This window comes from Protopterus annectens, chromosome 3.part0 (genome assembly GCF_019279795.1).
Source record: "Protopterus annectens isolate FY-2018-M chromosome 3.part0, PAN1.0, whole genome shotgun sequence".
Taxonomy (NCBI): Eukaryota; Metazoa; Chordata; order Ceratodontiformes; family Protopteridae; genus Protopterus; species Protopterus annectens.
The window spans coordinates 899,849,197-899,872,639 of NC_056731.1; the positions used below are offsets into that span (position 1 = coordinate 899,849,197).

The window sequence follows — 23,443 nt, forward strand, 5'->3', positions numbered from 1 at the left end:
ATATTGTTGAACCAGTTTGTGTGCGGGTACATAATTTACAACTATTGCCTTTGTTTTAACTTCATTAATTTTGTATCCTGAAAAGATCTGAAACTGGCTCAGAATGTTTTACAACACTGACATGTCCTTTTCTGGTTTTATCAGGTATAAAATAATATCATCTGTAAATAGAGTTAGCTCTTCTTGACTACCATACCAGTTATATCCTTGAATTTCTGAGTCCCTTATTTTCTTTGCCGGTGGTTCTAAATACAATGCAATTAGAGGAAAGAGGGCACCCCTACTTGGTTCCTCTGTTCAAGCAGAAATTGTCATAGAGGAATCCACCCCTTCAGTTTTCACCTCCAATATTTCATATAGCCTCTTAATCAGCCTTATAATTTTATCAGGGAATGCACTGCTCTTAAAGCCCCAGATTACTCTGAAATGTTTACTCTGCATCAAAACCCACCAATAACCATGGTTATTTTCTTAAATTCTTCTTCCCTCTGGATTATCAGTGTTCGGTTAATGTTGTCAAATGTTTGCTTCCCCTCCACAAAACCACATTGACACATATCTATCAGTTTTGGCATCACATTTGCCATTCTTTTATCCATTATAGACATGCACACTTTTTAATCATGTTTTAGGATTGAAATGGGCCTTTATGAAGCTGGATCTGATGGGTCTTTCTCTAGTTATTACAGCCGTCACCGCTTTCTTCCAGGATGTTGGTACTACTTCTCTTAAAATACTGTTAAAAACCTCCCAGATCTTTCAGTTTTTTACCCTCCCAGCTTCCAAACTTCCACTGGAGTACCAGCTATTCCTGGGGACTTTCCTGTAGATTGGTTATACATCATTTTTATCTCCTCTCTTCTTATCCTAACTGTTAGTAATTGAGCCTCATCTGCCTGTAACCTTGGCATATTTAATTCTTTCATAAAATTTCCATTTATACCTTTTCTTGATTTTTATATTTCTCTGCTTTATACAGACTTACAAAATTTCTGAAATATTTCTAGTACCACTACAGAATTTCTTGTTATCTTTCTTGTTACAAGCTGCCTAAGTTTGTCGACAGCCCTTTCTACTTTCTGTTGCCTGAGTCATTGTGCTAAAAGTTTTTGTGCTCTAGAGTCGTCAAAAAACAAGTTGCTTAACAGCAGTCTTTCTAAACTCATGCATAGTATTGATTATTAGTATTAATAAATATTAGTATTATTTTCTGTTTAGCATTCTACAGTTGCTCCTCCTCTTCTTCTGTGAGATTCCCCCTATTGTGCAATACTTTAGTCTCTTAATTCTTGTTGCTTATTAACCATATCTCCCTTTCTTTTATTTCCACCCTATTTTAATTTTATCCTACACCCTAGCTACATTTTCAGAAGAAATGTTAATCTTCTCTAATAGCTCCTGAATAATTTCCACTACCATTCCTTAAATTCCTGTCTTTTCAACAGATAGGTGAGAAAGCATCAGAGTTTCATTTTTAATACCCTGTGTTTTTATTTTAGTTATTGATGCATGATTTGAAATTGTTATTGGGTGCGTTGCTGTTTGCACTCTACATTTTTTAATATAGTTCAGTACTCTTTCTTTTTGTAGTTATCTGTGAGACCATTGGCATTTAAAGACATTAAAGAAAGCATCATTATGTCAAAAAGTTATTCTCACCTTTTGTGTGTAACTGCTTTTTTGTGTCTAGTTCTACCTTTTGTGTTACATGCATGCACAGGCAGGTTGATCTTTTATACAGTTGTTTCTTGTCATATCCATTCGAGCCTGTGTTGCATGTTGCAAAACTTTTTGTTTTATTGAAAGCTCTCAAACAAAAAAACACACACACACCCTAGTACCGCCCTAAAACCGATTAACTTAACACTAACACACAATTTATGTACATTTTCAGATACTGACGTTTTACCTTCCTGATATGAACAAGTGTCCCAAACTGACGGCCACACTCAGACTTGGGTTAAACTAAAAGAAAGGATGTTATGTTCTCCTGTCTTGCCTTAATTCTTGCTGGTTTGGTTTGGAACCGAGCATCAGTTCTGACTCTGCCTACTACAAAAGCTTGAGGGCTTTCACAGGCTCAAGGCTATCCCCTATCCCATGATGCAATGGGAAGAATACTCTAATCTTGTTTGCCACTCCAGCAATCGAGAGGTGTTTCTGCTGGCTTGTTGGCCAAGTAGTATTTTTTCATTGTTGTTGACATTCTTATTAGTGTTTTTGGCTAATAATAATTCCTTAACCTTCCTCTTGTGTGCGATTAGTTTCTAGTAGTTTTTATTGTCTTAGTTAGCAGTTTGTTTCCCCCATTTTCTTCTTGGCCTTGCGGTATCCTGAGAGACCTTTGTTTAAGTTAGAGGGCTCTCTGTGGCCTGTTTAAATTAGAAGGTCGTTCCCCTTCCCGGTGTGTTCTCTGTAGCCTGTTTAAATTAAAAGGTTGTTCCCCTTCCCTGCGTGTGTTCTCTGCGGCCTGTTTAAATTAGAATGTCGCTCCTCTTCCCTGCGTGTGTTTTCCCTTTCTCTGAGAAATTCAATTTAAGTTAGAGGATTTTCTCAACTCATTGCAAAAAAAAAAGGAAAGTATTTTCTCTTTACTTAGTGCAGTGTGCCTTGTTTCTGTTTGATTCAGTCGATAGTTTACTGGCTTTTTGATAGCATAGTGCAGTACATTGTGACTATATTTTTAGTTGCAGAGTTTATTTTCTTAGGTTTTACTTGTTGTTCTGTGTGTGCCTATCTTGTTAAAGTTTAATTGTTGTAGACTGCAAAGTAGACTATGTCTAAAGAACAGAAAGATAAGGAAACCAGACAGTCTGGCATTAAGAAGTGTGACCGCTGTAGTCAGAAGATGTCAGGCACAGGCGGTCACACTAACTGCGTATATTGCCTTGGAGCTCTCCACCTGCAAGATCCCTGTATACTGTTTGCCATGGCTTAAGTGCAAGGGTCTTGCTCGAGCCCAAAAATAAACTCATCGTCAGGGACTTGCTGACTGTTCCATTTACTGAAGCTCTTGAGGAATCCCAGATCACCAAATCTCCATCATCCTCTTCAAGATGTGAAAAAAGCCATAAGCGGCCTGCTGTTTCAGTTCCAGCATCGGAACCATTCAGAAAAGTTGTTGCTTCAGAGCCAAGGGTTCTCAGCTCCAATAAATCAAAACTTCCCTCTTCGGCTCCATCTGTGTCTCGAAGCTGGTTGAGTTAATGGCAAAAATACTGTCTCCAATATTGGAGCCAGTTACTCCTATGTTGAGTTCACCCATATTGGAAAGGGCAAGATCTTCAGTTTCCTCCTCTTCCTCCAGGAGTTTATCTGATGACGATGTGGAGCGGGTGGGGAAAAGACTGCTCCGAACACCAGTGCTGGCAAAAAATGTTATCGTCTCCGGACCCAAAGGAATTGAGCCATCCCGACTAACTCATTCAACCTCTATTCCTCTTCCGATCACCCTGGAGTTTTCGGAGCCAGAGATCCATGGGTCCAGTAGTATTGGAGGCGTCTGAACAGAGACCCGCTTTGGACTCGTCAGCTCCGACATCTCCTCTGGCTTCCTTGCTTTCTTTGGATGTCGAGGAGTCTAGGAGCCGATGCTCGCCAGTCGGACCAGGGGAGGGGAGTTGGTACAGACAGTTTTCCGATCTGACTCTACCCCTCAACGCTTCGGCTAGGTTGAGCTCTGCCCCTACAAAGGCTTCGGGGCTACCTGCTCTGCATTGGAGCCAGTCCTTGGCCTCTTCGGAGCACAGGACCCCTTTGGAGCGGGGTGAGGGTGCTTTTGAGCTGATGGAGAGAGTACTGGCTCCTCAGACAGCTCCAGTCTCTGGCCCAAGTTCTCTTTCCTCCCAGGAGCCTGGGTTGGTTTCATCACCCCCCCCAACCGTAGAGACCCAGAACCCTAGGAAGCCCCTTCAGGCAGCATTATCTCTTCTGAAACTTCACCAGAGTACCCCTCTGAGGAAGTCCCTCTAAAGAGATTATGCAAGAGGAAGCACATAGACTCCCCTGAGTCTCACTTCAGATACTGACCTGGATGAGTCTGAAGGGTCCCAAGGTCCCCCTCTCACGATGTCTCCTTTGCTGACATGCTTGAGATCATTAAACAGAGGGGTGGCTGGAAGTCCATCAATCCTTCAGAGGATGAAGGCTTTTGGGTCTCTCCCTTCCACCTCCTGGGTGTCTCCCCCTATGACCCAACTAATGAATGTGATATCCCGTAAGGCTTGGACTTCTCCAGATACAATGGAACCTGTTCCGAGGATGCCCAGTAAGTTCTTTACAGCTCCTGTAGAGGCGATAGTGGTGGCGGCAGCCACTAAGAAGTAGTCAGAAAACTCCTCTTCTGTCTTTCCTCCGAACAAGGAGTCCTGGACTATGGACCGATATGGAAAGCATACCTTTTCTTCAGTGGCCTTTACACTGCAGTCGCTGAATTATCTGACTCACTTCACGAGACTTCAAAAAGATTTCCTAAAAGAGCTTGGAGATGCTCTTCAGGGTAATGTAGATTTGGGGATTACTGATGAGGTTTCCTCTCAGCTCTCAACCCACAACTCTGTGGTCCGCTCCTCCATGCGACTGATCTCGTATCCTGCCAATGCAGCGAGTAAGGCTGCAGGTGCAGAAATATTCATAAGGAGTCACTCCTGGATGCGTTTATGCAACTTTGCTGAACCCTTCAAGTCTTCCTTCACCAATGCCGCTTTTGATGACTCGTCTCTTTTCGGGCCTAAGGTAAAAGAGACCTTGACCAGTTATGAACAAGGGAAAACCTTGTCTGCAGTAGGAGTCCATTTTTCTTTTCCCACTAGACCTTATCCCAAAGGTCAGAGAGGTGGAAAAATATGGTTCCACAAGTCCCAAAAAGGTTTTTCTGTCACACGTGTTGACACTTCTCCCAAGAGCAGAGGGGGAAGTGGCAATGAAAGACGCTGACCTCGCAACAGAGGGGGTCCACAGAATCAGGGTGACAGATACATTTTCTGGTAGGCCCTTTCAACGTTCCTGAAAGGAGGCCTGCCTGTCCATCTCTGGAGGCAGTCGGGGGACACTTGTCACTGTACCCAAATGCCTGACTAGAAAATCACTCAAGACAAAACTGAACAAGGAGAAAGAGAAACGGGAGAAAGAAAAACAGGAGCACCTGCTTATATTATTATTACCATTACACTTAAAGATAACTGAGAAAACGTTACTATATAGCATGCAAAGAAAATCTTGCAGTATAAAAAAAATTACTGTTAAGAAAAAATTTTGGTTTACTTAATTAACTTTCTCCCTCCACTTTCTATCAGTGAAGTATTTTTCTGAACATTAATGACATGAAGTAGGGCATATGCTTTAGAGTCCCGTAGAGTTTGTCAAAGTCCAGTATTTCCAGAGTTTCTTGTTCTGCCATGTTTCACAAATATAATTATTGTATTGTAATCTCACATTTGTCAATTTTCAAGTTACTGGTTTTATTCCTATTCTTCATCTCCCAAATGCTATTTCTGTTTCATTTCCATGTACTCCTGATTCTTCTAGTCCACACTTGTGTTTTTTTTCCTTCTCTCAAGCACTTTCCATTGAAAAATTTTAAAAGGTTTCGGTGGCAGTCTCTCTGTGGTCTTTCTGCTTCTTGTTCTTCTGATAATAATCTCCTGTTTCATAGCTCACTTTCTGTTGGGCAAAGTCTTATTTCCTCCTCCACATGTATTGCATCAAAAAATAATTCTGTCCCACCAGGAAAGAATATTTTAGACAGCTGGGTACAGCAGTTTGAAATCTCACACTTGCTTCTCGACATTCCCTGAATAATGGAATACATTTACTCCTCTTCTGCCTGATGTAGATTGAGTAATCATTCTCCACGTACACTTTGCCTTTTCCCACTTTTAGTACTTTGTCCTTCTGCCACAGTTTTGTCAGAATCAACTCCTCCTGCTGATGGAATTACATGTTTTACTATTAAAGGTCTAGGTTATTTTCTCATAGCCAGGTTTGGAGCATACACACAATGTGCCCTTTCAATTAACAACTCCTGCTGTGGAATACCAGTCAAGTTGCTCATTTGTGCTTTCAAAAATTAAGTCTATTCATTCCAGCTTCTCTGGTACAGTGGAAAATCTCAGGTTTTCCCTATGTGCTCTGCCCTCTAATTCTATCTTTTCTTTGAAACATCTCTTCTTGAGCAGTCTCATATTCAGCTAGCCTTTTCTTTATTTCAGCCTCTGATTTTTGCAGCTTTATCACTTCACCTGAATATCTGTTTAAAGCTTTTTCCATTTTTTTCCAGCCTTTTATTTGAGGTGTTATATGCTGTGTTTTGTTTATTTTAATTAGGTCTGTGTGTGGTTGTTTTATATTTTCCTCTAGGTTACTGGAATCATGTCTGGAGCTTGCTGTGCTTTTTGCTGAACAGTTGTAGTACTCTTGAGAGTCTGTGCTTTTCCCTCACCTTTTGTAGCTGATTTTCTTTCAGGTCTTATGTATTTATTTTTTTCGTGGCATCCAAGCAGTGCACTTACTAGCCAGTTACAGAAATTTAATCAGAAATACAAATCCACTCCCTTTGTTTTCTGAGTTTGTTTTCACACTGGGAGAGCTGGAATTAAACTGTTACTCAGTGTGCAACCATCTTGCAAGTCCTTCAGCAAAGATGTTTCAGGCTGTTCTGGAACATTTGTAGGCCAGCTTTATCATTCAAATTTCAGGCTATGCAATAGTATATCTACATGGTATACAGTATGCAGCTGTAGCACACAAGCTGTGAATGCAGCTGTTCAGATGCAGTGGCTTAAAACCCACTAATGGGTTCAGAATGATCGAAACAAATATATTCAAGGAATAGTGCATTTAATGCAGAACACACACAGTACATCATCAGAAGTATTTTGTGAGGGAGGACCAAGCAAGCTCCCTTTTTCCATCCATGACAATATGGGGCTTTGCCTCCCTCAATCCCTTTACTTTATTTGAAATTTGTTAACCAGGTTAGTCCATCTGAGCCTATGGCCCATTATTAGTGGAGACCTGAGGAGAAAAGCTCCAGCAATACAAACTTAAAAAGATAACATAGGCAATATACAAAACCCAAGAAAAACAGTGCAGCAATACAACATAAACAAAGAATACATATTCAGCAATCAGGTGAAATGAATAACTGTAATAAAGCAAATACAACTAGTACATTTAAGTTTTTACAATAATGACCTCTTACTCAAGTAGAATAATGTAGTATTGTTTAGTGAGCAGATTAGTCATTAAATTATTAGATGAAGACAGGTAGTGAAATGAAAAAGAAAGGAAAATGCAGATTATGGAGGATTTAGGCAAGGACAGGCTGAGTTCAGAAAGTAGTGCTTGACTTCAGTTTTAAAGCAGCTGGAACTAGTCATGCTACGAATGTGAAGTGGTAGGCTATTCCATGCAAGGGACACAATGTTTATAGAGCAGTGTACCGTAAGTTTTGTTGGGTTTATAGATATGTAGAAGGTGCTGATCAGAACTACGAAGAGACAGGGTTGGGGTATAAGGGGATACTAAGGTAGAGAGTGATGGGCAGGCTAGCAGTTTGAGTGGGGAGTGTGTGAGCTGCAGCTGGGCAAGTAGTAAAAGCTGGGAGAATTCTAGCCATTGAAGCTGTTTCAGGGCAAAGCGATGATGGGATTTATAATGGTGGTTACTGGTGAATTTGACTGTTATTGGAAGCTTGTTCTAGTTTGGAGAGAAGGTTTGACTGGAGACGAGTTAGGATAGGGACGCTCCTTCATTTACTGCTGCTAGCTGAGGTAAGTGACTGAGACTGACCCATGATACATGAAGCTGGAGTGGGCCATGGTTGGAGTTAAAGTATTTTAACCTGATGGGGGCGGTCTCTTCCTGCCACTTTAGGATTTCATTCATTGCACAGCAAATGTGGGCTGTTCTTGAGACTGTGACCCAGTTATTTTCACTGAAGTGTGAAGTAAGGAATGCTGTAGCCATCTGCTGTTATGTTTAGCACCCCCCACAGTTATTACTTTCCTGTTAGGTATTGTGTATGTTTATACTTTTTGGCCATTGCTTTCTAAGAAAGCTGATCTGATGAATGTAAAATCTAAACGTGAATTGTATAATTTGTAAAATGTGGGCAGCCATGTTACTCTTTTTCATGTGTTTTAGGTGTCAATGAGAATGAAGCAGTACAAAGATGAGCTTTTGGCATCCTGCTTGACGTTTATACTGTGTCTGCCAAATGACATTGTTGCTCTTGATGTTAAGGCCTATGTTCCTGCCCTGCAGGTTAGTATACTATGAATATGTGATATCAAATAAAATGTTTATTTTTTCCCTAACTGCTTCAAGTTGATCAGCTTTATCTGTAAAGTTGGGTAGTGATTTTTATTAACTGTCATTTTTCCATTAAAATTTATCTAAGGAACTAATTTTGTACAGTTAGGTCATGCAGTGGAAGATGCTTTGACCACTGTTAGAGTATACTCTTGGCATTTATAAAATTATTTGCATTATCTGATTTAAGCAAATATTGGAGATTATGCAGGTGCTGTTTTCCCCACTTGTCTGCAAACTATCACCACCTGTATTGGGTCTCTTTCCCATTTGCTCCCTGTTACATTGACTATTGAATCCAACGTTACTGTGTGAGGGGATCCCTGATGTACACTACAGGTATACACCCAGCACATGTACTATTTGATGACCATTGCTGGGCCTCAGGATCTGTTACAGAGGCTGCCACATGAGGTGGATGATTCCCTGCCCCAACCCCCGATGCAGTAAGATCCCATATGGTCATGACTGACAGAAATGGAATTCCACAATGACCCATGCACTCTTTCATTTATTCATTAAGTTGTGGCTTTTGACTGAACATCCATCCTGGTGGACGTGCATGTCTCCAGCTGCTGCAGCCACGTCCATTAGGTGTCAGTCATCCAGTGAGCCATTCTGTCTACCTTCTTCCAGGAGCTTTGCAAGCTGGCGTTAGTGTCTCACTCCCAGTCTTCCTAGCCAACTGCTGCATTGTTTGTGCCATTAATTGATCAGTAGTCATCTGGGTCACAGTGAGGACTTTATACATTTGAGTCATGTAGCCAGCTAATGTAAATTATTGTCATGTAAACAAGGAAGAGAAACATATTTTTAACATGATGCCAGTATGTTGCACACACATACACACACACACCCAAACACACACACACCCAAACACACACACACACACACACACACACACACACACACGCACACACATTCACTCTTCCTGTCTCTCTTGTGCCACACATCTGTGGACATTTTGGAGGACAAACAGTTCACCTGCATCACATCTCTCAGATGTAGGAGGAAATTGGAACACCCAGTGAAAACCTACATGGGTACAAAAAGATTATGCAAACTTAGTAAAAAAGGTACCCTAACTGAGAATCAAAGTGGAGAACCAAGCACTGTGAGGCATCAGTGCTAAGTGTTGTGCTACCCTGTCAGGGCTACCTGTGTTCCTGAATGTAAATGGTTTGCTACCTGAGGAGCTGAAGAGATATCATACCTCCTTTTTTTATTATGAGTCTGATTTTGTTGTGGAATATTTAATGCCCTGTCAAATACATGATTCGTGATTCCAGTCAAACTTTATCTTTTCTGCAATTTATACCTTTAGCAGTTCACGTCATAATAAAATGTTAGAGATGGATTTCTAACCAAAATAAAAACTACCTGCTAACAGTACACACAAAAGCAAGAAGAAAAAACAGTGTAAAAATGGATACAACTGCCAAAACTGAAAAGCTTAGTGTTTTTAAGACTTCATTAGGACAATCTGCATAAACAGGAATGCTGTAATAAACACTTTGCATGAGTCACGTGTTGATTACATTAATTCACAATGTTATTTTTCGCCAGTATAAAATATACCAGTAAACTTAATATTTTAGTAAAAAGCTAAACTGAATAGTTAACACACACCACTATTATAGTGAATGTTTTCCATACCACTCTGCTATATTACCTGATAAGGTTACCTACAAAATGTAATAAACCGTGTGTGCCATATTCTAATGAAAGCATAACTAGTTCAGTAATGTACTTATTTATAAAATATTAAGCTGTTCATAGAGTTTGTTGAGTACACTTAAAGACAAATGGTACTGTAAAAACATCCTTCTACATAATAGCTCTTGTCTTCAGACAGCATTTGAAGTTAATGACTTAATTTAACCCAGTGGAATGTTCAACTAATAGTACTGCCTACCAGTGCATCTCCCTTAATTGAAGATGTGTATTAAAAATCATGAGTCTTAAATCTGGTAATACTTTTCCCATAGCAGAGGCAATTGTAGAGAGGCCAGCACACACTGCTATGTTTGCTTAAAGCTCTGTTAACATTTGTGCAAACAGTGTAATTATGTTCACAAATAATCTGAGAGCATGTCATGATCTTAACCACGTAGTAGCTTTCACATGTCAAACATGTACTCATATTACCCCACTCTTATGGAATTGCTGGTATAGTGCATCCTGGCTCCTTATGTATTTCCTTGATGCAAATGCAAAACTGGCCCACAATTTGTGTAGTGGCAAACACTACATCCACCATAGCTATACTTAGCCTTGGCTTTATTAGTTAAATGAGGGGCCTTATTAAAGGTGTCCTTTTCAAGTCTATCTTTAAATTAAAACCTTTCTTAGAGACAAATGTGGGCTTGTCTTCCACTCTTTTTGTTGGTCATTATTCCTAGGCTCAATCTCACAATACTCAGTCAGAATTTTCCTTACACTGTTACTGTCCACTGTAAACACCAAACTAAATGCTCTGGCACATGTTCAGGCTATAGAGTTTTTATAAAACAGGTGAGACCAAGTTTTTCTCTGCAGTTACACTGATCAGAAATTCTGAATGATAGTTCCTTATTGTAATCCCTGAACACAGATCTGTTAAAAATGTTGCCATCAGGTGTTATTTCCATTGCATAAATGCATTTGACATGACTAAATGGCAGTCTGTCAGACTAATCATATTAAGTACATAATGTTTTATTGGTAGTCAAAGTAGGGTACTCTGGAGCCTGTTAGAGCCCATTTAAGTAGGGCAGATGAAACTTTGGTTGTTCTAGGTGTCTTGTAGTCAAAATACATTTGCTGCTGAGCTGTGCAATCCTATTTAAATTTTTAGTAGTCAAGTCCTGCTTAGTGAGATTTAGAGGGCAAGTTTTAAATGGCTTCTTCTAATCATTCTAACTTTTCACCACTTCCCATTTGAGTAAAGAGCTTGCTATTCATTCTACCGAAAGATTACCTGCTAATCCTTACCCCAGTAAACACTTGAAAGCCATTTATCACCTACTGCAATTCATGATTTTTTAGGGTAGTTGAATCATCAGGGCAGCAAACCTCACTTCTACTCCCAAAAGTAAGTAGCCATCTTGGATTTCCACTAGCTTATAGGAAGTGCACTTTTCATGTTGCTCATTTTTCCCTCTATTCCTTTTATATTGGAAGGTAGTAAGGTAAGGAGGTAATCCTTAACATAGAGGGTCCATTCACAGTTCAGGGCAGATTCCAGGTAAAGAAGCAGGTGAAATAACATTAGAAGAATTTCAGGTGAAGTTCTCCACTTGGTGGTCTGAAGGTAGTTTGGCATTAAAACTGTTCATATGATCCATTGCTTTTGATGATCTAATGTCACATTGGGTGTTTTGTAACTTTAATCTAGGAAAATAAGAAAATGTTAATGTATTTTTAAGACTGTATAGTGCTGCTTGAATGTAATCAGTAGAATACATACTCAGATGAAAATTAAGTTGTGTAATAGGAAGAAAATTAATTGTGGTCAGGTCAGCATTTTATGAATCATTAACTTAAATGGATTTGAATTGGAGCAAGTTAGAAATATCTCTAAATGACTGTATTTTGCTCACTGCTCTGCATTCACCATATATTGCAAACAGTGTTGTAAATACAAAAACAGTTGTAGGGCTTTGAAGATTAATAATTCTTTTGGACATTATTAGAGTTCTGTTAGAATTGCCTTATTTGGGAAACAATCCAAAATGCCTCCAGCAAAGAGGATTGCCTTCTTTAGTTGCACATCTTCATGTGAAACAAAATAATCTTAGCACCCCATTCAGGAAAAGCCATTCTTTGCCTGGCCCTGTCCACATCTCCTGTATCTGGGTTAAAAGCTGTCACTGGCATCACTTTCTCAATCTGTATATCCAAGTATAACCGTCTGGGTATCCTGTCAGTCACAGTAGGGAATGCATGCATTTGTTACTTGAAAGAATAGTCTTGACTTATGCCTCTGTCCTTCTGTAGTAGTCATTTAACCAAGACCAGCAGGGGATTTGGCTTTTTTCTTTCTTTCTTTGAACCTCCACACTTCTTTGCTGCAACCATCATTCTGAGTAACTTGGCAGAATCTTTTTCTGATGCCATTACTTAATGCTCAATGCATTTTTTTGCTATGTGCCATCTGGCAGGCGAAGAGTTGGGAACTGAGCAGAATAGGGAGCATGACTTGACAAAAGTGATCATGGTCACCAATTTAGAGATGGGTGGTGTGAGACGAACTGGTACTACAAAAATGAAAGTAGATATCTACTTCACCACCATGGAATCCAACTCCAGAAAGGGAGTGCAGTTAAATAGTAACATGGAAGTAACCAAAGCCACTAAAACAGCAGTTTTAACATGAACAGGTACTAGTAAAGGATCAAGACCAGGTTTTAGGGTTTTTCTCCTTTGTGAAGTTCACATATGCAAGTAAAGAATTGAGTGTTCAGGTATTAGACTTCAAGGCCGTTCTCTGTGAAATTGATATATTTTGGCTTAGCTTCTGCTGTCAGATGCTTCCTATTATGCTAAAAAGTAAATCCACTTGGCCTGCATGCTGCCTATCTCATGACTAGTAATGATCCTTATTGTACCTTTACTCACTCGTACTTTAGACAGCACCAGGATTTTCTTAAGATCTCTGCTTCAGGGCTCCAAAGTGTATGGTCACTCCTTACCCCTCCAGTCTTTGCATTTGTGGAGTTTTACTTGATTTCCATATGCATTTGCATAGGTTTTTTCCTTGCTTCTCTGGTTTCTTCCCCAAAACATGCTGCTTAATTGGTATGCTAAACTGTTTGTATCTGTTGCATCTACCCTTGCCCTTGTGGTCTGGGTCATGGGTAAATACTAGACTTGCTCCTCTTCTGGGCCATTTTAAGCATAGCCAGTTTCCCTTAAAGGTGAAAATCTAACCTGGTATTGTTTGTGGTAAACACCTTAACTATTAAGCTAACCCCCTAACTACTGAGAAAATGTCTGTAAAGAACTTGTTCACTCAGAGTAAAAGGTAGGTAAAATAAAATAGCTAGTAATAAAAATCTCTTCAGCATAATGGAAACTGTCCAAGAACTTGGAACTTAGTAGCTTTCTGTTTTATTTGGGGAATCCAGATTTTCCCCTACCTGAAAGATCTACGGATCCATGCTCTCTCCATTAATTCTTCTTTAGCATCTACACTTCACCCTCCAACTTCTGACAGGTCTTGGTTTCACTGTAAACTACAAAAAGTCCCACATTGTTCCTACACAAGATCTGGTTTTACTAGGCTGCACACTGGACATAAAGGAAATGTGTACCTTCCTCCCCTAGTTGAAAGTTGTCTGTCCATTTTTCCCCGTAAACGTTCTTCTCTGTATCCCATTTTGCAGCACGGAAGATGCTAGGGACTTTGAGATTCATGGCAGCTACCATCATTATTCTTCACATGAGGAAAATCCAGTGGTACCTGAAATCTGTGTGACCTCAGCACTGTCACTCCTTGGACCTGATTCTCCTCCTTCGTTGTCTCATAAAGAAGCTGCTTTGGAAGTGACAGTTCATCCTCAACCCAGGACTGTCAATTACATTACCATATTCTTTTCTACAGGTTTACACTGGCAGTTTGGATGAGTCTTGGGCATGGATAAGGATACACCAAGTTTACAAGGTGGCAACCTCAGTTCCTGAAGGAACATATCAATCTCTGCAGATTTTCACCCACCTCTGGAAACCTGGAAACACCTAGTGTGAACAGACAACACAGTCATGTGGTGCATAGGGAGGCACCAGGTTCTACCAACTGTGCAGGGTAGCACAGGAGACATGGAATTTAGCAACCCAAGTGAACATCATGCACACAGTCACATTCATCCCTTCTCAGGGCAGTGTGCTAGCCGACTTCCTAAGCTGTTTTGTGGAAGACCCCCCCCCCTTGAGGTTTTCCATATGATCACTTTTCAGTAGGGCAGCCCTCAGATAGACCTCTGTGACACCAGCCAACCACAGCTTTCCCAGCTCTGCACTAGAGACTCTTGCCCCACAACCTGGAGTACAGATGCCTTTTCCTTCCAGTGGAGAGTGAAGTTCTTATGTTTTTCCTTCTCTGCATTTTTTTCCAAAAAAAAATCTTCTTGGGGCACAAAAGGAAGCACCCAAACTCCTTTTAATAGCATAATTTTGGCCAAGGCAGCATTGTTTTTTCCCCATTTCACCTGACATAAGGAAATGACGTCGTTTTTCTCAACTGGACCTGGTAACTCAAAAAGATTGGTGCTTCAGCCAAATCTTCCATCTCTCAGCTTAACCCTGTGGATGATAGGATTTTAATTCCTCAAAGATGCATCTTTAAAGAGGTTGTTCAAGCCTTACAAGTGGCCACGAGACCCACTACTAGAAAATCTTGCAGTTAACTGGAAAGTGGTTTCCTGCTGGTACCACAAACAGTCTGGACCAACTCACAAGTTTCTGATATCCTGCAATATCTCTGTAAATTGTGGGTCTGTGTGAAGCTGGATCTGATGTATCTTTAGCCACTTTGGAAAATACAGCTGCCACAGCTTTCTTACAAGATGCTGGTGCTTCCCTTCCTTGTAAAATACTATTAAACAAAATCTTGCAGGCCTTTGTCCCTTTCTTCCTTCCTAACTTCTAAACTTCCACAGGAATGGCATCTGTTGCTGGAGACTTCCCTGCCAGTGGATTGTGCATCACTGTTTTTCTCATCTCCTTTTATGTTCACTATTAGTTGATGAGCTTTATTTTCTTTTAAACTTGACATAATTAAGTCTTACATAAATATTTCCATTTGTGCTTTTTCTTGCTTTCTCCATTCCTCCTTCATTATACAAATTTTCATAAAATTTCCAAAATATCTCTAATACCTCTATAGGATCTCTGGTTATTTTTCTTGTCATAAACTTCCTACGTTTTACAACAACCCTTCTTTTTAGGAGGCTCTGCCTCGATGTCCGACTCTGGTTCCATACCTAGGGCTAAACACCTCAGTCTCTGGTTTTTGAGATAAAGTTTTAGGGCTGCCAGACAACTGCAAAGAGTTTTAGGTTTGAATGACTGGCAAATGCTACAGGTGGTATGGTTGTGGTCTTGGCCCAAGCAGAACAAAGTTCACGCACTTTCTTGTGTGGAATCTGATGGCAGCACTTACATTTCCCCTTTCTAGCAGACATCAGCTAAGTAATAAGGGGCAAAAGCAACCAAAGCTCAAGCAAAAGAATAAATTCCCCTAACAGGGTACTTATCTGAAGACGTCTTCTGGAGTGTGGAGTGAAGTGATCAATCTGGTGTTCAACTGCAGCAGAGAAGTTCTGAGGTCTGTGTGTGCAGATGTTACATTTAAGGCCCATGATTTATGGCCCTGAGTGAGACGTCCCACGCACCTGGTAGCAACCAGGCTTAAGCTTTTGCATAGGAGCCGGATATTCGGGTTGCCTGAGGTACAGGATCCCACAGTAAGAATACTGCAGCATGAAAAAGGACATATATGGTTATGGTAAGAATTTCCACAACTAATCATTTTATATATCATTAAATGTTTTATACAAATACTAGGAACAAAAACTGTTTTACTTGGTTACTTGTTGACATAAAGTGGGGGGGGGTATATGCTTTGCAGTCTATCCACAAGATTAACAGAGTCACTCAAATTCCAGTCTTTCTTGGACACTTTTTCTTGAAAAGCCCTACTTCTTGAGCATGATTGGTGTTTTATAGTGTCACATTTGTTCACTAATTTCAGTGTTGATGGTAGTCTTCATCTCCCTACACCATATTCTAGATGAATTCCAAAGTACTCCTGATTGTTTAGTCAGCGCCTCTGTTTTTCAAGCATTTTCCTTTGGAACAATGGAAAAGGTTTCATTGGCAAAGTCTTTCTGTGCTCTTTATTGTCAGAAGGATGTGGAGCAGAATCCCCTTTAGTTTGTTGGCTCATTTTTTATTGGATAAAAGTTATTATTCTTGCCATGTTTTGCATCAAAAATTGTCTGAGCCTTCATGAAAAAAAATATTCTGAAAACAACCAGATTACGAAGCTTGAATCTCACATCTGCCTTTAGAAATTCTTTGATTGCTGGGATAAATTTGCTTCTTGTCTACCTGAAGAACAGTGAATAATCATTTTCCACAAACACTCTGGTATCTCCAATTTTAATACTTTTCCTTTCTGACACAGTTTTGTCAGGGTCATCTTTTTCGTGTTGGTATGATTTCATCCTAACTAATATAAGTCTTGGCTGCTTTCACATGGCCAGGTTTGGTGCATGCACTTTGTGCTCTTTCAGTTAACAAGTCTTGCTGTGGAACACCAGTCCAGTTGCTTACTTATGACTTCATAAATTAATACAGCCTGTTCTTTTCAGTTTATTGGGTACAGCAGAAAATCTCAAGTTTTCTTTGCATGCTCTAACTTCTTACTCTATTTTTTGAAACTTCTCATCTTTAGAAGCTTCATACTTTGCCAGCCTTTTTTCATTTCATACTTTAATTTTTTGCAGTTTTACCAGTTCATTCCTCTAAATTACTGGAAACCATCTCTTGCACCAAAGCTGAAATTTAACCTGCTTTTTGTTGAACAGCTGTAGGTGGTTTCCCAGACAGTGTTTTATTTTTTCTGGTTGATTTTCTTTCACCCTCTCTATATTTCTTCTTTGCTGGCATCCAGGCAGTGTACTTTAGGTAGTAATTGAATTTTACCCCAAATGAGAATTTCACTGCCTCCCTTTGTCAGTGTAAGAGTTGACATTGTTGATCAGTGTGCCGCCATCTTGGAAGTACCTTGCTCTGTGCCTAATAGCCTCCTTCACTTCCCTTTCCACAGTTTCCATTGATCTATATACAAACTTTAGAATAATTTCTTCATTCTATATTTTCTTTCTTGATCAACTTTTCTCCATCAGTTTTCCCTTCTCTCATTTTCTTTCCTATTCCTGCATTTCTCCTTTCACTTTTTTCTTAATGCACTTGCCTACTTTCATTACATCACACAATCCTTTATATTTTCTTTCCAAAATTTTTACTATAATCTTCTCCTAATCACTTTTCTTACTTTTTAAAATCCAGTGTAAACATACTGATGCTTGAAAAACAGTTGGATATTTTTTTTTTATTTCATTATACAGTTCCCCATTTTAACTGGGTTTAACCTTGAATCCCGTTTTAATACTAAATATTATTTGTAACAATTTTTTTTAGTTTCCCTGGAAATGCCACAACGAATCCTAGATATTTAATTTTACCTAATAAAGTAGTAGTTATTAAATGCACTTTTTCTTGAAGCGTATACCTTCCTTAATTACTTATTTCCAGTATCTCTTCTAATTACTTTTCAATTGCTTTTTCATATTTTCATAATCTCCAAATGTTAAGCCCAGTTTCAGATTCTGTTTTACTGAAATTTAAAACCTTGCTGTCTTAACTGTCTGCAAACCCCTTACTTTTCTCCCTATTAATATGCAGTCCTACCTGTCTTAAATTTTTTTCCCTATTTTTTGTCCTGTCTACAGTTCATCGTACAGTTTTTGCTATAATCACCACATTATTATTGCAGAATATTAAAAGTATGCACAGTACTGAGATATATATATATATATATATATATATATATATATATATATATATATATATACACACACACACACACACACACACGTACAGATTCAGTTCAGAAGCCTGAAATATCAAAGTCCTGAATTTCATAATCCGGAACACCAAAAGCCTGAAAATTCAAAATCTTGAATCCCATAAGACTGAAAACACACAGGATACATATACTGACTGTAGACAACACAAACCAGATTACATTGCACCAAATATAAGCAGGGGGCAAGCCTCCCTGCACCCCCCATGTGGGGTGCTGTGCCCCCAACACCCCCTGCTACTTAAATATATCAACTCCAAGATTGCACTTCAGTACACTTTCATGAGTTGTGTTGTAGTATAGCAAGTTAAAAGGGAACATTACTAAGGTAACAACAGGCAGTTATGAAACGTGTGATATGTTTGCCATTTTTTTCTCTGAAGTGCAGTCTTGGAGTTGATGTATTTAATTAGCAGGGAGTGTGGGGGGCGCAGCCCCCCTGCCCATACTTGGTGAAAAGTGCTATCCTTTGTCTTGTATGTGTTTTTGTGTGTCCTTGTACTGGAATATTGTCATTCTTTGTGTTCTGTATATTTTCAGTCTTTTGGGATTCAGGATTTTGAATTTTTATTTCAAATTCAGGACTGTGATATTTCAGTCTTCTGAAGTGAATCCATATACACACATACACATATATACACACACACACATATATATATATATATATATATATATATATATATTTTTTTTTTTTTTTTTCTTTTTTCATTTCTATACTTGTATGTCCCATTACTGCATTCATTATTAATGAAAAAAACTGCTTTACCTAAAGGGTACCAGTGACTAACTCATCTTTGAATTTTAATTCATTATTTTTACCCACTCATTTACAGTAACATCTACCACACTGTTTTCATATGCTTTCTTAATTTGTTTCACTCTGCCATATGCTTTCATAATATCCCGTAATTGTGTGCTCGTAATACTGTCATTTGCCTTGTTTGCATTACATGTAATTATTCTTACCTCTCCATTTGTATTATACATTTTCTTAATTATCATGAGCATTTTTTAAATTTTCCCTTTTACTCCATATGTACCATCCATCCACTTCCTTTCCAGTAATATTTCCATTCTTATTTGAATTATTGCAATGTATATTTTATCAGCATTCATTAATGTAATTGGTTTCCAATTGCATACATTTGGTACTACCTTTTTTCTAGACCATTTTTATTGCTCCTTTACATGTATGCCCGCCTTTGAATTCCTCTTCTTTACATTCATGCATCACCTTTAAAACACTTTTTCCTGTTCTTCATCAGTTTCTTTTATAAAACGTACAATTGATCCTATCTAGCCCTGATGCTGAGTTTCATTCCTGTTTTTTTTTCCTTAAAACCGTTTTGAAATAAATTTCACTATTTTGTGTTGAATCTTTTTTTTTTTTTGATCATTCACTATTTTCCCTTCTGCTATTTTTTTTCATTATAATGTTTTGCCACTAAACATCCTTCACCAAAAAGGGTGATGCTTCCTCTTTTATTATATTCGCCAGATTTTGTTGTCTCTCTAAATTCTATATTGTCTTTTTGCTTTATTCATGTAATTAACTTTCTGCATACTTCTCATTATTCACCTCTATTCAATCCATCATATACCCTGTGTTAAATGTCTATACTTTTATTTTGTTAAGTCTTCACATCTAAATAACATCTATACTTTTATTTTGTTAAGTCTTCACATCTAAATAACATAAACTTTCTTCATTTTGGTCTTGTATTCTACCCACCACTTTGTCCAGTTTACCTACATATGTTCACTCCACAATATTTTCAGTTCTCTATCAAATTCCTCTTCATTATGTTCACCATTTCACTTTTTTAAACCCTTACCTTGTTTAACATCACTTTTATTAATTCAAGTCTTTCCCGTATAGTTTCATGATCTGTATATTCTCTCATTTTCCCCCCATTTAACTTCTTCCAACATGTCTGAAAACATTTCATAATTTATTTCCATCCTTACTTCTATATAAATTTCTTTCCCATTTTCATTTCTCCCACTTTTATAAGTTTATTTAATTTTTATATCTCTTGAAATGTTACCATTTTCCTTAAACATTGCAATTAAAATCCCCAATCATGATTTATACTCATATTGACTATTACATATGGTGTTATTTGTTCAAATAAAATTTTCTTTCCTTATCTGTATAAACAACACACTACAATGATTCCTATAATCCTTCCTTTATTTCTAATAGCCAGTACTGATATATGTCCTGATATTAGTATTGTATGTTTTTGTTTATATAACATTGCTATTCTTGTACATGTTTCTGCCTCCAAATTTCATATTTTCTACTCCATTTTATAAAGTGCTCTTGCTTAGTTCTAATAAGAAATCTTATATCTACATATCAGTTTTAAATTACTATACCATTTATAAATCATAAGTCTCATGGCATTCACCATGCTTTTCACTTTTAGGGAAACTGCATTCAGATTAGCTGTTCCCTTTTAAAAGACATTTTCACCTGTCCTTTTCTCTCTCAATCTTCTTCCGATGCAATTTTTCCCTTTTACCTGCTGCCACCTTAAATTCTTTCACTTTTTTCACTTCCCAGTTTCTCATTATTTTTTAACAGTGTAATCGATAATACCCTTTCCTCATTGTTTTTTGTCATCCTCTGTTAATTTCTCATCTTCTGTAATCAATAACGGTTTTGTTACATTTTAATTTTTCTTGCACTTTTCCCTTTATTAACATCTTTAACCAAAGCATTTCCTCTCTTCTCCCCACAGTCCATCTAACATTACATTTTTTTACCTTTATAGCACTCTGCAACTTATTTTGTTGTATGTCCTTTTTCTTCGCATTGCATGCTTTTTCTCTTACTGAGTTGATTGTTACAATATCTTTGTGCCTACTCCAAAAAATTTGTCTGACTCCAGTAATTACAGATCCTTAAGTTTTCAGCATTAATAACACTAGGTTGAATTATACCTTTTCCATTTTTGAAGTGACAACATACTCTCATCCCCTAGTACATACCCCTGTTTTAACCTTAAGGGTTGTTCATTTTGACATTTTTAAATAATTTTCCTAAAATCTTTTTCAACATTAGTCATAAATTGAACAGTCACTTTTTTCTTTAATTTTCTTTTTTCTACTGTATACACGGTTATTGCATGGAAAGTATTTTTATTTGCTTTAACATTCTTTGAAAACTCTTCCATCCCTTCTAATACTTCAAAATGTCATAAAATGTCAGAAAATTTATTCATTAATAAAATGAATACTCTTTCATCTGTTGCCTGTATGCCTAAAGGCACAATTACAGATGTTAACGTTGATTGTTTTCTTACCATGTTTTTCTTTCTGTTCTCTGATTCTTAAGCTTAATTCTTACTCCACTTCTTTCACCACCACACTTGCGTGTGTTTTTTTCTGGTAATGTTCTTTTTGCTTCACTGTTTACTTCATGACTCTTATTACATTTTTCACTTTTGTTTTGCTGAATTCGCTCCCTAACATCTTCCCATGAAGCATCCTACCCATCTTCAAGTTCCCTTTGCTGTAACTTTGCCTGTAATATTCCATCCTACAACTGTCCTGGCTGAAGGGTTGTAATTTCCACTACTGCTGCTTCCTATGTTATCCCAGATATATTTCTTTCCAACTCACTTTCACCAAAAATATTTCACTGAAAAGTCATCTCAGAATCTGTCATATTTCCAGTAACATCATTGTCTTTCTCCTCCTTGCATACATCACATGCTTTTACTGTACTGTGACCTGTGCTTCTCTTCCCAGCTGTCAATCCAGTAGGACTTGGAGAATTGCGCAGAAACCAATGATTAGGGGAAGTTCCCCAATGCCTGTCCAGGTTTCCCCTGGTAGTAGAAGTACCACCTAGTTTCTTCACTGAAGAGATGTCATAGCCTAGTGGTACAAACCTGGTAAACAAAGGATAAGTAAAATACATAAATATATTTCAGTTTCAGCCCGGAAAAGAATTTGTTTGACAATTACAGAGATATATTGCAAGAGGTAAAGTAGATATATGGCTTCATTAGGTTATGTGATTTTATTTATCATCTGTAATGTTATGTAATATAATTGTAATGTATATAATTATCGCATGTAATCATTTTTTTCTCCTTTGTCAAATCCCTGACATTTGCTGGCATAATGGATATTTGTACCTGTCTCAAAGATGGATTCCCACACTCTTTCCCTCCCTAGAGGTGAAGCCTGACAAATGATTGCCTCTTTGAAGGGATTAGGAGATCATATAAAATCTTCGACCCACTGTTACTACACATTCTGAATAAGAACGTGCAAATTAAATCTTTGTATTCTGTTCTGCAGTACTGCTGCATTTGTACCAGAATTTCTAATCTGATTTGATAAACATTTAGTAATGCAGTACTTAGACAATGATGAAAAGCTATGCTCTATAAAGAGGGAGGCATTTTGAGTCTAAAATTACATTTTAGCATGTTGTATATTCATTATAATGCTTCGCATCTCAAAAGAATAGAAGAGAAGAGATGGGGAGGACCTTCCACAGATCTGGGCAGTCACAGACCCATAAGCCTGATCAGCCTTATATAAAGTGTGGTAAGACTTCTCATGGAAATAATCAGGGCATAGGGAACCTCCAAACATCGGATCTGCCTCAATTTGGATTCATCAAGGGCAGATCATACTTGCTTGACCTGGTAGATTTTTTGAAAATGTCACCAAAGCAATGGATGAAAGCAAAATGGTATACACCTGGCCAAAGCTTTTGACATGATTCCCCACTCAAGCATAGTAGAAAAGCTAAATAAATTGGGAATAAACCCCTATGTCGTGTGCTGGATTGCCAACTGGCTTACAGATAGGACTTGTAATCAGAACAGGGGAAGTTACCTCTCCACTGGTGACTTGTCTCTTTGTGGTCACCCAGGGTTCTGTGCTGGGACCTCTCAAGTTTGGCACCTACCTTTCTGAAGAAAAAATACCAACCGGCTCTGGCAGACTGATTGCTTGTGACTGCAAATTTGGAGAAGTCATTGAATCACCTAATGACTTATCCATCCTGCAGGAAGATGTGTCTCGGATAACTGGTGCCAAAATCATGGACTGAAACTAAATGCCACAAAATGCATTATTGTATCCTTTGGGATGTCATATACCCCAGGGAACTATTATTGACAATACACCCCTAAAAGCTTACCCAGTTGTTTGGGATTTGAGAATGTATGTGGACAGTGACCTAACATTTGACCAAAATGCATCTATCATAAGAAAGTCCTCCTGTATTGCACAACTTATAAACAAAGAGATTGTGTCTAGATTTAGGGATGTTGTTGACCTTCCCCCCTTACTCAGCTTTCATCAAGTCAGTCACTGAATATAATGTCCCCTTTGGCATGTATCTGTCCAGGCACATGCAGCAACTCAAAAGTCCTGTCATTGTACTCTGCATCTTTCAGATTGCTAAGAGGTGATACAAGGCATCCTCTGACATATTAAAGATGGATTTACTGTACATCAGCAAGTCAA

General features: G+C 38.3%; 1 protein-coding gene across 1 annotated transcript in view; it reads left to right on the forward strand.

Annotated features, from left to right (window-relative positions):
* Positions 1-23,443, forward strand: part of PRKDC (protein kinase, DNA-activated, catalytic subunit) — a 4,917,417-nt gene that overhangs the window by 1,186,614 nt on the left and 3,707,360 nt on the right. The window contains exon 15 of the mRNA XM_044065724.1: positions 8,146-8,265. Coding sequence (XP_043921659.1) covers positions 8,146-8,265 — 120 coding nt within the window. The remainder of the gene's footprint in view (positions 1-8,145; positions 8,266-23,443) is intronic.